Raw genomic sequence first — 14,019 nt, 5'->3', positions numbered from 1 at the left:
ATGACAGTGTATGGCATAGGCACTTTTTTTTGTGCAGAAGCTTCTATAGAAGAAGAATTTACATGTGCAAAGATATTATAGTACTCAGTCGTCATCCTCGAAGTTTGGCATTGCTGGTACTTGCTGCGTACTTCTTTCCACCATCTCGTCTGTATCGTTGATTCCCCGTCTCAGCAAGACGTGCTCTCCCATGGGTCCTTCGCAAAGTTCGACTAGCTCAACGTCTTGTGCTCGGTGATATCCCGACATAACTGCTTCGTCTGTACCAGGGCTTGTGTCCTTGGATGGTCTTGCACTCTGCTCACTGGGCACCGTTGTGCGCTCCCATGGGTATTCAACGCCATTGTCGTTTGCGGAGGCTATATTGCGTGGATGATTGGTGCTGAAGAAGGACAGTCGGTGGACAAGTAGGTGACGCAGTGTAGGCTATAGTTACGAAGCTTTAGTGTAACAAATCTCAGGGTGTAAGAGGGTCATTTCATACTGACCATGCAGACACAAAAGACACTAGTGTTGGCTTCCAGGACACTCCAGTAGTTGGCTGGTGTGTTGTCCCAGGTGGGGTTCAGCGACTCAGCGTAATTAATGATAGACCCTATTCGCAGACACGAAACGGCGAGGATGCTGCGACGAGAAACGGATTGTTAACGTTCATAGTCTAAGAAAACCAATTAATCAGCGTCTACTTACAATGTGCCAACAGTGAACATGGTAAGTACCTCTAGTTTCCTCCTTAGAGTCATCGATTGTTGATACAGGACAGGAACTGGTATAAGCGCGATAAGAAGATCCAAGAAGACTGCGGCTCCAGCAGCCGACAGTACGAGATAGTTGATATCCCAGCATGAGCCCTTGTGCTCACCGTCCCAGCCCGTCCAGACCAGAGAAACGGGCTTGCAAAAGAAGGCGATGCTGAACTGGAAGATGAGCCAATACGTAATTGTGAGGGCCATGCCAGTATAAATGTAGGTCTTTGTCTTCTTTCGGGGAAGTATGCGGAGGTACATGAATAGCAATGCCAGTCTCGCAAGGGCAGTAGTGGGCCAGTAGAAGAATTTCCCGAGCCATTCCAGCTATTTGTGTTAGTGAGGAGGTTTCAGGAGACTATGTCGTATGCGGCCAGCTCACTTTGTGTATGTAGGTGATATCGTCAAAGGGCAACGTCCACGCATCCCGGCCTAGACCCGCAGATGCAATGCGTAGCTGTATAGCGTTCATGGGGATCAAGGCCAATCCAGCGCCAAGGGAACAGGCGTCGTCCCAACGGAAGGAGCGATTGAGGACTGCATCCAGGGTACGCAACAGAACTGAAATGGTAGCAATACTTCCGCTCACGCTTGCAACGGTCAAGGGTTGGATTGAGCGATTGCGAACGGGCCTTTGACACACGGTGGCGGTGATGTTGAGCGCGGTGAGGGCTTGTTTGATGGTACATGTTCTATCAGCACACGCATGCATGCTACGAGCGACATCTTGATTGGTACAGAAACATGTGGCATTGTTAGGAGAGCACACCGACAGCGTCTCGAGAGTGGATGCTAAGCAGTCTATCTAGTGAGGTCAGGACATTGTGTCTGCAAACGTAAGTAATGAGTGGCGGGTTTCGACTAACCACACACTGTGGCAGTAGATGATGCAAGTCACTGGAAGCATTGTTCAGGTCGTGGGGACGGAGAAAGTAGTCCAAGTAGGTGGATCCCAGCATGGCTGCATGTCGCCAGATGAGGGGCGCGCCTTGAATTTAAACGCAGATGCAAGAGGATTCAGCTTTAGCGACACACAAGGCATGGGCAAAGGCAGATTGGCCATGTATGGGGCCATGGAACATGCGGGGAGCTGAAGCGGAAGGTCGTGTGGCGAGAGGCGTTATGCAAGGAGAGCCCTTGGCAAAAGCGTGATGCTCGCAGTGTGCCTGAACATGCGGATGGATGTATACATGTACTCTGCTGTATGTATGATAGATGCCTCTTGAATAAAAAGACCAAGGTTGGTTGGGCATAGTTATGGAAAGGCATGGAAAGGCAGTCTTGGTTGGGTTAGGCATGTAACCCGAGTGTTGGTAACAAGGCTGTTCCCGTGTTGAAGATAATGAATCTGCAGACGACAGCACGAGGATGCAAGCCACCAGCCGTCCGATTGGGCCGTGCCAACAGCGTGAGAAGAGAAGGTTCAGGCAAGGGTGAGAGACGAGGATGGGAAGGGTGGTGAATGAGTAAATGCACAGTAGGAGTGAGCAAAGAGCAGGGGAGGAGCAGATCGCAGATGCAAGAGTGGAGTTGCTAGCGCTGGTGTGGTGTGTGCTCTTGTCTCTCGGCACGGGTAGTTCCAGGTTCAGGTTGACAAACGCGACTTCACCGCGCAACCCGTGTCTCTTCTCCTTCTGCGACGTCAGCGCCCAAAGCCTCTTGTTTGTATGAGCAGCTCGACAGCCTCTTGCTCCGCCAACCCGCCCGTCCGCCAACATAAACTTGCCCTCCCCACTCCGCCAGCCTGCCCGCACAATCTCCCTTTGGCCCAAGTGCCCCACCTTCGTCCATAGACACAACTTCTGCAATCCAACCACCCTCTGCGCGCTCGCCTGCTGCCTACGCCCGACGCACACTCCCTCCTCGCCACGACTGAAGCAGAGCCGCTGGTAAAGCTTGTTGGCACTACAGACGACACCTCCAGGCTGATTGGGAGCTTTTCCCGCCGCGCTGCAGCCCGCCATGTCTCTGTCAATTGAAGAGCTCGACGCCACAGTGCGCGCCTTCTACGAGGGCCGCGGTGATACAGTATGTCCTCTCGTCCCCTTGGCCTGCCCATTACGCCCGGGAGCACAGCTAACACTTTCTTCCTCGCAGCAAAAACAAGCTCAAGCTACGCTGAACCAGGTAGGCATCCTAATTTCCGCGGACGCTGCACGAGCTTGCCCAGCTGACTCCCGCATAGTTCAAGGAAAACCCTGATGCGTGGCTACTGGTCGACAAGATCCTTTCCGATGCGCAGTATCCACAGACCAAGTGTGAGTCAAGACAAAGGCTGCGATGCAAGGCGAGTGAACCATGGCGCTAATCAAGACGGCAGATCTGGGTCTCCAAGTTCTCGACAATGTCATCATGACCAGATGGAAGGTGCTGCCCCGCGACCAATGTCAAGGTATGGCTGAGAAAAACTTCTTCTGCCAACTAGGCTGACAACACCAGGCATCCGCAACTTTATTGTCAACTTCATTATCCAGCTCTCCAATAACGACGACACCCGCCGCGCCGAGCGCACCCTCCTCAACAAGCTCAACCTCGTCCTCGTTTCGGTTTTGAAGCAGGAATGGCCCCACAACTGGCCCACCTTTATCAACGAAATCATATCGTCATGCCATAGCAGCCTGGGAATATGCGAGAACAACATGGTCATTCTGCGCCTGCTCTCTGAAGAGGTCTTTGACTACTCGGAGGAGCAGATGACTTCGGCCAAACGACGAGAACTCAAGCAGAGCATGTGCGACGAGTTTACCGCCATCTACCAGCTTTGTTCAGAGGTTCTGCGCACAGCCACCGAGGCCTCGCTCATCAAGGCAACTTTGGAGACGCTACTGCGCTTCCTCAACTGGATTCCTCTGGGATACATCTTTGAGACGCCCCCCAGCGGCCAAAGTCTGATTGAGACACTGCGAAGTCGCTTCCTCGAAGTGCCAGACTTCCGCAACATTACGCTGAAATGTCTCACTGAGATTGCCGGTCTCCACACAGAGCCGGCCTACGACGACAAGCTCGTTTCCATGTTCACCGAGACATTGACGGCTATTTCCAAGATTATCCCACTTTCGCTTGACTTGAAGAGCACATACTCTTCTAGCAACAGCAGAGACCAGGAGTTCGTCCTGAATCTCGCTCTGTTCCTCACTAACTTTTTCACAATGCACCTGAGCGTCATTGAGAATTTAATGAACAGGGACTTCCTCACCCACGGACACTTCTACCTCATTCGCATTAGTCAAATTGACGATCGTGAGGTCTTCAAGATCTGCCTGGAATACTGGACCAAACTTGTCTCCGAGCTGTACGATGAGATGCAGGCACTCCCAATCACCGACATGAACCCCCTCCTGAGCATGGGCATCCCTGGAAATGGAGCCCGCGAATTGGCAAACTACCCCCTGAGAAAGAATAAGTACACCGAGATTCTTTCCAACCTCCGAACAGTCATGATTGAAAAGATGGTCAGACCCGAGGAAGTTCTTATCGTCGAGAATGACGAGGGCGAGATTGTCCGTGAATTCGTCAAGGAGAGCGACACGATTCAACTTTACAAATCTACAAGAGAATGTCTCGTCTTCCTGACCCATTTGGATGTTAACGATACCGAGCAGATCATGTCGGAGAAGTTGGCTCGTCAAGTTGACGGTTCAGAATGGTCATGGGCCAACTGCAACACCCTCTGCTGGGCTATTGGTTCCATCTCCGGTGCCATGAACGAGGAAACTGAAAAGCGTTTCTTAGTCACTGTCATCAAGGATCTCTTGGGATTGACTGAGATGAAGCGAGGAAAGGACAATAAGGCTGTCGTCGCCAGTAACATCATGTACATTGTCGGCCAATATCCCCGATTCCTCAAGGCTCACTGGAAATTCCTGAAGACTGTGGTCAACAAGCTGTTCGAATTCATGCACGAGACCCACGAGGGTGTCCAGGACATGGCTTGCGACACCTTCATTAAGATTGCGAACAAGTGCCGTAGACATTTCGTCGCTCTCCAGCCTGGCGAGACCGAGCCATTCATCGACGAGATTGTTCGTAACCTCAGGAAGATTACCGCAGACCTTTCGCCTCAACAGGTTCACACCTTTTACGAAGCCTGTGGTTACATGATCAGCGCGCAAGGACAGAAGAGCATGCAGGAGCGCCTTATCGCCGACTTGATGGCTCTGCCAAACTCGGCTTGGGATAACATCATTGCCCAAGCTAACCAGAACCCTGCCTGCCTCCAGGATTCCGAGGTCATCAAGATTGTTGGAAATATCATGAAGACTAACGTTGCAGCGTGCGGGTCTATCGGATCCTACTTTTACCCACAAATTGGCCGGATATACTTCGACATGCTGACAATGTACCGTGCAAGCTCACAGCTCATTGACGAAGCAGTTCAGCGGGAGGGCAACATTGCGACCAAGATGCCCAAGGTACGCGGTCTCCGCACAATCAAGAAGGAAATCCTTAAACTCATCAACACATACGTCGAGAAAGCCGACGATCTGGAGATGATTCACAACAACATTGTGCCGAAGCTCTTGGAAGCCGTTTTGATTGACTACAAGAACAATGTCCCGGACGCTCGTGAAGCAGAGGTGCTGAACGTAATGACAACCATTATTAACAAACTACATGTACGTTGGAGACCCAACCTGAGCAAGCACATGGTCGGACTCGCTCAGCTACCGCCCGACTCTATGCTAACAATCTCACAGGGAATGATGGAGGACCAAATCATCAACATCATGGACAGCGTTTTCGAGTGCACATTGGACATGATCAACAAGGACTTCTCCGAGTACCCGGAGCACCGCGTCGAGTTCTTCAAGCTCCTGCGAACCATTAATCTCCGCTGTTTCCCAGCCCTGTTGCGTCTGGATGCACGATCCTTCAAGTTTGTCATCGATTCGTGCATGTGGGCCAGTAAGCACGACAACCGCGAGGTTGAGAGCGCGGGTCTCTCCATGTGCTTTGAGCTCATTTCCAACATGGCCGAAACCGACCAGCAGACTTGCAACGCTTTCTTCCAAACGTTCTTCACCACGATTCTCCAAGATGTCTTCTTTGTTGTCACCGACAGCGACCACAAGGCTGGTTTCAAGTCACAGTCAATGTTGTTGGCCAAGTTGTTCTGGCTTGTTGACTCGGACAAGCTGCAAGGCCCAATCTACACATCACCAGATATGGCACCAGCAGGTACACCAAACCGAGAATTCTTGCGAAACTTTGTTGGCAACCTGCTGGCAACTGCCTTCCCCAACCTGCAGACGTACGTTTTCCCTTGTTGTTTATCGTATCATCTACTAACATGTGCTAGCGCCCAAATCGCATCGTTCATTGACGGATTGTTTGCCACCAACTCTGACCTGAACCGGTTCAAGGTCATTCTCCGAGACTTTTTGATTTCTCTGAAGGAGTTCTCTGGGGACAATGCCGAGCTCTACGCCGAAGAACGCGAACAAGCAGCCAAGACGGCCAAGGAGCAGGAGCGCGAGCGTGCCATGAAGGTGGGCGGTCTGCTGAAGCCCTCGGAGATGGACGACGACGAGTTGTGACTTGACGTCGAGTTGGAAGCAAACGTGGCTACACGCACGCCCTACGACGCTCAAGGCGCTCCCGACGAGTCTGCAAGCAGTAAGCGCTCGAATGACCTGGATGGATGGGACATGTATGGATTGTGAGCGACTGTGGGGGTAAAGTGTGGAGGACGCAAAAGGTGGCGGGGGTTGTGATGTTGGGCTGGAATGGGGAAGCACGCAATTTGATGCACCGTCAGAGTTTCGGGCAAGCAGGAATGGGTTCGTTGTGGTCTAATACCCTATAGACCTTTCATTTGTTCGGTTGATGCATGGACACATGGCTGGCCTGGAGGTAGCGTGGCTTGGATTACAGATAAAAGAAAAGGAGAGGGGATGTTGCTGGTGGCGTTCAAGGCAACGTTGTCTCGAAAGCGAAGAAGAAACATGGTTAAGTGCCACAATGATTTCCCCGATGCCTGTCTGGCGGCTACTGCGTATGCGCGTTTGACCGTGCAGCCGGGCCGTCCCACTCTGCAGCTGTACATGTACACAAGCAGTGTAGTGCGCCCTTAGCAGTCGGTGATATGATGACGCAGCCTGGCTGAGATGAGGGTCCTTTGTGATTTTGTTTTTCCGCGGATCGGACTGGAGGGGAGGGGTCATCGCGTGTAGCGCTGTGTGCATGCCTCGGTGATGGGGGAGAGGCGGTTGAGATGCCTGTCTGAGCTAAAGAGTGGCAGCACTTGCCCTTACGTAACCCGACCAGGGCGCTACCATTCGGCAGAATAACCGAATCCAGACCCCTGCCAGTGCAACCACGCTCGACGGTGCGCGAGCACTTGTTCAACCTCGTGGCGCCTATACGCCTTCTGATTCGCCAGTACACCACCTGTCGTGTGAACGACATGGGCTCTTTTGCTCTTTTGCCAGCGTATACTCAACCTCGTCTCGTGGCCCTCTAAGAACAAGCCACCGGCTCTTCGCTGAACGCCCGGCACCTTGCCCGGCACCTGCCAATACTTGCCCGACTAGAACCATCTCTAGACTGATTCGTTTCTCTGCAGGGTGTCAACAGCCGCATCCCGAATGACTTCACTCTGCCAACCTGCCTGACCACTACTACGCACGGCCACTGTCAGGGCTGTCATCACCGACCCTCAGCTCAATTTGTCCTTGTTTTCAGGCCCCACTGCCGAATAGGCGTCTGTTGCACGACCACACGCTTGTCTCGGCATAACCTGTATGGTCAGATCTGTACCGCGATCTGGACCAGCATCCATTGCCTGTGCATCATACGCGCATTGCCGTGAGGCTTCGAGAACACTGTCGCCGGTTTTTCACTCTCTGTTAGCACAATGTACGTCTTCCCCCTCATATGGACACCCTTCAACCCCGCCCTATGGTGGTCTTGAACAAGAAGGCCTCGTCAACAAGTCTAGCATCCAAGGAAGACACCACTGACTCTGCACGTTTCACCAGGAAGTTCGGAAAGCACATACAGAAAAGGCAACTGGAAATCCCAGAATATGCCGCCAGCTTTGTCGACTACAAAGCGCTCAAGAAGGTCCTTCTACTTTTTGCCCTTTTTTTCCCACACAACATGGTAGCTGATAGGGTTCTGTGTAGCTTATCAAGAAACTTAGCGCCACTCCAGTCATACCTCCACTGAGCGAAGGAAGCAATCATGATTTGCTCGACCCTCAGACCTCATTGCAGGCAAACAAGGCCACATTCTTCTTCAGAGTGGTAGGCAGTCTCGGTTCTTGCAATCGCTAAGTCAAATTTTGACAATGGCAACAGGAACGCGAACTCGAAAAGGTCAACACCTTTTACTTGCAAAAGGAGGCAGAGGTACGTCGCACAGATTGTGTGTCGTCACCTGCTCACCATGTCCACAGTTGCGCCTACGTTTGACCACCCTTCTGGATAAGAAGAGAGTGATGCAGCAGCATCCGCAATCTGTCTCAAAGACATCTTCGCGTTATGTTGCTCTAGAAGAAGGACTAAAACAGTTTAGCATGGATCTCAACAAACTCGAGGTGATTGGCTCACGTGCATTTGGAAGGGGGGTTTGCCGAAACTGACCTGACTCTAGCAATTTGTCGAAGTGAACGAAACTGCCTTCTCCAAAATCCTCAAAAAGGTGTGCTGCACCTTGTTTTCTCTACACCGCTGTCCTTGCCTTGCTGACTCTTCTTAGTGGGACAAAACATCAAAGGTCTGTCGCCAAACTCCATGTATTTCCGGGCCCTGGTTGACGTCAGCAATAGTCGAGAGAAAAACAGCTTTACCTTGCGCGCGCCGTCGAAGTCCAACCATGCTTCAACCGAGAAGTCATCAGCACATTGTCCGATCAAGCTACTCAAGCGCTTTTTGATTTTTCAGGGTGGGCCGAAGGTGAAGGGGTACAAGCGCCTCATCCTGCAGCTGAAGCACGCCTCTCCGAGCCCGCATTCGACGTCAAGATCGAGCTCGACAACCAATTTGTTCAGGCTATCAACACCGGAAACCAAGGCAAGACTCAAGAATGTCTTGCTCGCCTAGCCACGCTTCCTGACGCGCGCGAGCACGTCTCAAGGGCATTCCTGAGCACCGTCGCAGAAGCGCCAGAATCTACGCTGAAAATCCTTCTTGATTCAAACCTTGTGAATATTGCACAAGAAGACGAAATCAATGAGCGAAACTGTCTCCACAAGGCTTCGATCAGCGGACGCATTGAAGTGCTCAGGCTTGGCCTTGCAAGCAGTGTAGATGCTCACGCGACGGATGTGTACGGCAGGATACCACTGCACTATGCCTGCATGCATGGGTACGTGGAACTGGTCGAGGAACTCATCAATACCGCACCGGATACGGTAAACTTTCGCGACCAAGACAGCTTTACACCCCTGATCCATGCGATTGTGCATTCAAAGCTTGCCTGTGTCGAGATTCTCTTGTCACGAGGCGCCGATCTTACTCGTCTGGGGCCCGGAGAACATGTGCCACTCAATCTCGCATGCCAATATGCGTCGCTAGAGATCCTGGAGCTTCTTCTACAGAGATCTGCCGAGATGCTGCCAGATGCAGAGGGACTGTTTCCACAGCACTTGGTAGCAAGATCGGGAAAGACACCACAGGCGCTTCTCTTGCTACAGAAATATGGTGCTGATCTCAATCAAACAGACAAACTCTACCAGTGGACACCTCTGTTCCACGCGGCGAGTGAAGGACATGTAGAATGTCTGCAGACATTACTCCAATGCGGAGTCGACGTGGACATTGTGGACGAGAAGGGCTTGTCTGCTATGTACTATGCAACATGGGAAGGCCATATTGAGTGCATGACACTGCTTGCTTCTGTAGGGCGTGGCGTTGGACTGATGACACAGAAACAAGCCTCTCCGCAGATCCCATCACAAATGTCGAGCTCGATGCCTACGGCGATGGATATCGAGGGCGACCCTGACGGCATTCCCGAATTTATCCTGCCCCCTCCCATCATCCCATTCCGGAGATATGGACACAACTTCCTAGACACCAAGACATTCGTTGTGATCAATTTCGAGAAGATTGGCAAAGATGCGATCCGCTTCTACGACGAGTCCAAATACCCAGCCGCAAGGCTGACAATCTCGTCAAAAAGCTCCGACCTCATACCACGCAACATTCTGTTACCTATCCAAGATGAGTTCAAAGTCATCTCGTTCCAGATCGAGAACCTTGATACTTTCTCCATCGACTTTGACGTGTACCCTACGATAGGGTCAAAGGTCATTGCACGCAGTGTAGCTTCCTCGAAGGTGTTTACGGAGCGTTCCAAAGGCACAGGAAGATGGCATCTTGAGCTGTTCGACCCCAGGCTTCGCGCGATTGGCAGAGTTACTTTTGACTTTCAAGTTGTCAAGCCCTTCCACGGTATCCCACTGGAGATTACTCATTTTGCCACTTACTGGAAAGCTACGAGCCAGCTGGATTCACAACCTCATACTCTCATCACAGGTTCAAGCCTATCTGGGGAGTATGTCCGACTGTTCGTTCAATTGACTGCCGACGGTATACCGGTACTGCATCCTCAGTGGAAAGTGAACCACCATGGTCTTGAAGTTCCGGTCAACATCCTGACACATGCACAATTTGCTGCTATTGGTGCTCAGCAAACCGCCACAACTGCAGAGCAGCTTGCCAGGGAGCTGAGTAATGCTAGCGCAGAAGATATTCCAAACATCTACCAGGTCATGGCATCATCTTTCATTACCTTGAAGGAAGCCTTGACAGCGCTTCCAGCTCACATCCATGTTGAGTTGCATGTCCTATTCCCGTCCAAACTCGAAGAGGAACGCCTCAAGCTGGGGCCAACACTTGACATGAATACTTTTGCAGACAAGATTTTGTCTGTGGTTTTCGAACACGCACGCCAATTGAGAGAGCAGGGAGCGGGCGAGATTGATAGTACGCTAAGGAGCGTTCTCTTTAGCTCCTTCAATCAGGACATTTGTACAGTCATCAACTGGAAGCAACCCAACTGTAAGTGTTCAGTCAAGAAGTATCTTCATGGCAGGATGCTAACCTCGATATAGATCCAGTTCTTCTTTGTAACGAGCTCGGCGCAGACAGCTCTAGGTCGCCTTCAGGAAGTACGCATATTGTCTTGAGCAGCGGTCGCACGAGAATATCTGTGAAGGAGGCAGTGCAGATTGCAAGAGACAACAACTTCATGGGTCTGATATGCAGTTCTCGTCTGCTAGTGAGTACTTTGTCACGGAAGACAGGTTCGACAGCTAACGGTATCTAGTCGCTTGCTCCTGCCCTGATCGAGTCGATAAAGACGGCCGGCCTCGTTCTCGTAACAGACATTACGGATTCACCCACGGAAAACGTCTCGCAGCCTGGAAGTCTACATGTGGCAAATCCACGCCGGCAAACCACACCAGAGGGAGTTGACGGATACCTCAAGGGGAACGGAGTACTCTGCTTTAACGAAACGATTGACATGTGAACAAGGATATGTGGTAAACGGCTTTGTGGGGGAAGGAGGGGACAAGGGACTGCCGAGATTCACTCGGCAGTGTGGTTGTGGTGAATTAGTGTCTGGGGCCAGTTTCACGACGAAACGTACGAAATAACGACGAATTGCTGACTTGACGATGGCGGGTGAGAAAGACGGTAGATGAGTGTTCTTGGCGTTTGAATGGCGGACTGATACTCGGGGTAGAGGCGGCTATACCCGTTGGGAGCCAAAGGCTGATGCTGCACTACTTTTTGGGAGGAAGGGCTAGTTGTATAATGTTTGACTTGAGCGTTTTACTATATTGCTAAGCAGTCATGTGCTCAAAATATGCGGGGAAGGAGTGTATGGGGTTATTGTGTACTGTGTAGTTAGCAGGCATGTGTGTATGTGTGATGTGATGTGATGTGGTGCGAGGGGTGCGGATGCAGGCTTGCAAGCTGCAGTTCGGTAGTGTGGATGGTCGCCGCAAGCTGCAAGGCCGACCAGGGGTCTCTGCGTCTGCGGCGTTCTGATTCGGCGCTACGTCTCAATGGAAAAATGTCGACCGAACGACATTGTGGCTAGAAGCGGACGGGTTGCCGTGAGGCGGTTCAGCTTTTTTTGATGTTTTTCTCAATCTGAACGCCACTCCACCTGCCATGCTGCCCACCGCGCCGGCCATGCGCATATGATGTCGACTTTGAGCGCTTTTTCGAGTCCGCTGCTCCGCAGGACGTGGACATGCCGAGCCTGTATACAATCGCAACGACGGACGACGACGAGAATCCCGCAACGGCAGAGTCTATGGCAACAACGGGGCACACGTGCTGGGCAAAATGGCTTTGCGGGGGGAATTGGTGCGCAGAGGGCATTTGCAAGTGAAAGCACGGCTATGAATGCTGCTGGCAAAGCTGCGGGGAGGAGTGCAAAGAGCAGCAAGAGACGGAGACAACTGGTCTTGCTGGGAGGCGGACTCGTCATCGGCGCAACAGCAGTCACATTCAACGAAGATGCCAGACACGTCTACATAGCTGCACAGAGGAGTTACCGTGTGGTTTCGACACTGGTACTGAACATCAGAGAGTATGTTCCATGGAATGCGGTAGCCTCTATGGGGCAACAAAATCGGTAGCTAATGCCACTCTTTTCTGCACAGCTATCGCCATGTGCTCAAGCGCGACGACGAGCCGGATTACAATGAGCAACTCAAGGCGTGCCACCTTCGATGCGCCAAACGCACGCTTCGCACGCTCGAGAAGAACGGGTCGATATTTGTCAAGCTGGGTCAACATCTCAGCAGCATGAACTACCTCCTCCCCAACGAATGGTGTGATACATTTATCCCATTACAAGACAAGTGCCCGGTCTCGTCGTTCGAATCGATACAGGAAATGTGCCGGCAAGACACTGGTCTAGAGATATTTGATTTCTTCTCCGAGTTCGAGGAGCAGCCCATTGGCGCCGCGTCACTGGCTCAGGTACATCGGGCGACGGTGCGCGAAACGGGGCAAAAAGTCGCAGTCAAAGTGCAGCATCCTGCATTGGACGAATGGGCCAGGCTCGACTTGGCGCTGACAAGCTTCTCCTTTGCCACGCTCAAGCGCTGGTTCCCCGAGTACGATCTCACATGGCTGTCCGACGAAATGGAGCAATCTCTCCCCAAAGAGCTGGATTTCACCCTCGAGGGCAAGAATGCCATGCGAGCACGCGAGTACTTTTCCCATGTCCGGGACGTACCGGTTGTCATACCCGAGGTGCTCTGGGCAAAGCGACGGCTGCTGGTCATGGAATACGTATCTGGATTCCGGACCGACGATCTCAAGAGCCTGGATGAGCATGGCATTGATAGGGATGAGGTATCTGCGGCACTGGCACGTATATTCAACGAGATGATTTTCGGCAAGGACGCACCGCTGCATTGCGATCCCCATGGTGGAAACATTGCTATTCGGCACAATCCCGCGCGAGGCGGCAAGAACAATTTCGATGTTATTCTCTACGATCACGGACTGTATCGCGATATCCCCATGCCCATACGACGCAGCTATGCAAAGCTCTGGCTTGCTGTGCTAGATGCGGATGAAGCGGGCATGCGCAAGTATGCATATGAAGTTGCGGGTATCAAGGATGAACACTTTCCGCTTTTTGCATCGGCCATTACGGGCAGGGATTACACGGTGTTGGCTAAGAAGGAGAATGGAGGTGGGGGTGTCATGACATCGAGGACAAGCGAGGAGAAGAAGGTGATTGGAGATGCGCTGGGAGAAGGGCTGATTGAGAATCTGATTGAGCTGCTGGGTCAAGTACCGAGAGTCATTTTGCTGATTCTCAAGACGAACGATTTGAGTAAGTTTTTTTTTTGCATCTACACGACGACACACTTGTTTTTTTCTTTCTGACGGTTGGCATTTAGCACGCTCGCTTGACGAGGGCCTGCACACGCGCCAGGGACCGGTGCGCACGTTTCTTATTCTTGCGCGGTACGCATCTCGTACGGTGTATGAGGAGTGCTTGGACAAGCTCGGGGGATCTATACTGTGGCCCAGCAACTTTTTGTACTGGCTAGCGGCATGGACGAGGTACATGAGGGTGGAGATGCAGCTGAGTGGATACGAGACGTATCTCAAGTTCCGGGCGTTGCTGGGCATGAGGAAGATGGAGATTGGGGATAGTTTCAGGGAGTAGGGTGCTGACCTAGATGTGTACAAAAATAGAGGAGCATCAACAGCGAGGAGTCTGGCGAGCATTAGGGCCTGGGGGTTATTTGCAGGGGGTTGACTGTTACTGAATGCATTGCTTGTTG

The 14,019-nt window shown here is 51.9% G+C and overlaps 3 protein-coding genes across 3 annotated transcripts; 2 read left to right on the top strand and 1 right to left on the bottom strand.

Moving 5' to 3' along the window:
• Positions 1-84: 84 nt before the first annotated feature.
• COCCADRAFT_25423 (uncharacterized protein) lies at positions 85-1,705 on the bottom strand (the record flags this gene model as incomplete). The annotated part of the gene is made up of 5 exons (XM_007713040.1): positions 85-426; positions 489-624; positions 691-1,073; positions 1,129-1,551; positions 1,613-1,705. 5 exons carry the CDS (start codon positions 1,703-1,705, stop codon positions 85-87), a joined length of 1,377 nt encoding a protein of 458 aa, XP_007711230.1.
• Positions 1,706-2,708: 1,003 nt separating this feature from the next.
• On the top strand, positions 2,709-6,283 carry COCCADRAFT_93486 (uncharacterized protein; the record flags this gene model as incomplete). The annotated part of the gene is made up of 7 exons (XM_007713066.1): positions 2,709-2,774; positions 2,844-2,873; positions 2,932-3,004; positions 3,067-3,138; positions 3,186-5,362; positions 5,444-5,997; positions 6,046-6,283. 7 exons carry the CDS (start codon positions 2,709-2,711, stop codon positions 6,281-6,283), a joined length of 3,210 nt encoding a protein of 1,069 aa, XP_007711256.1.
• Positions 6,284-12,108: 5,825 nt separating this feature from the next.
• Positions 12,109-13,901, top strand: COCCADRAFT_4172 (uncharacterized protein; the record flags this gene model as incomplete). Its single annotated transcript, XM_007713032.1, has 3 exons — positions 12,109-12,299; positions 12,373-13,562; positions 13,630-13,901. 3 exons carry the CDS (start codon positions 12,109-12,111, stop codon positions 13,899-13,901), a joined length of 1,653 nt encoding a protein of 550 aa, XP_007711222.1.
• Between the last annotated feature and the right edge of the window lie 118 nt (positions 13,902-14,019).

Source organism: Bipolaris zeicola (genome assembly GCF_000523435.1).
Source record: "Bipolaris zeicola 26-R-13 unplaced genomic scaffold scaffold_54, whole genome shotgun sequence".
Taxonomy (NCBI): domain Eukaryota; kingdom Fungi; phylum Ascomycota; class Dothideomycetes; order Pleosporales; family Pleosporaceae; genus Bipolaris; species Bipolaris zeicola.
Note: the sequence above shows the minus strand (reverse complement) of the source record. Positions and strands in the feature narration are given on the sequence as shown.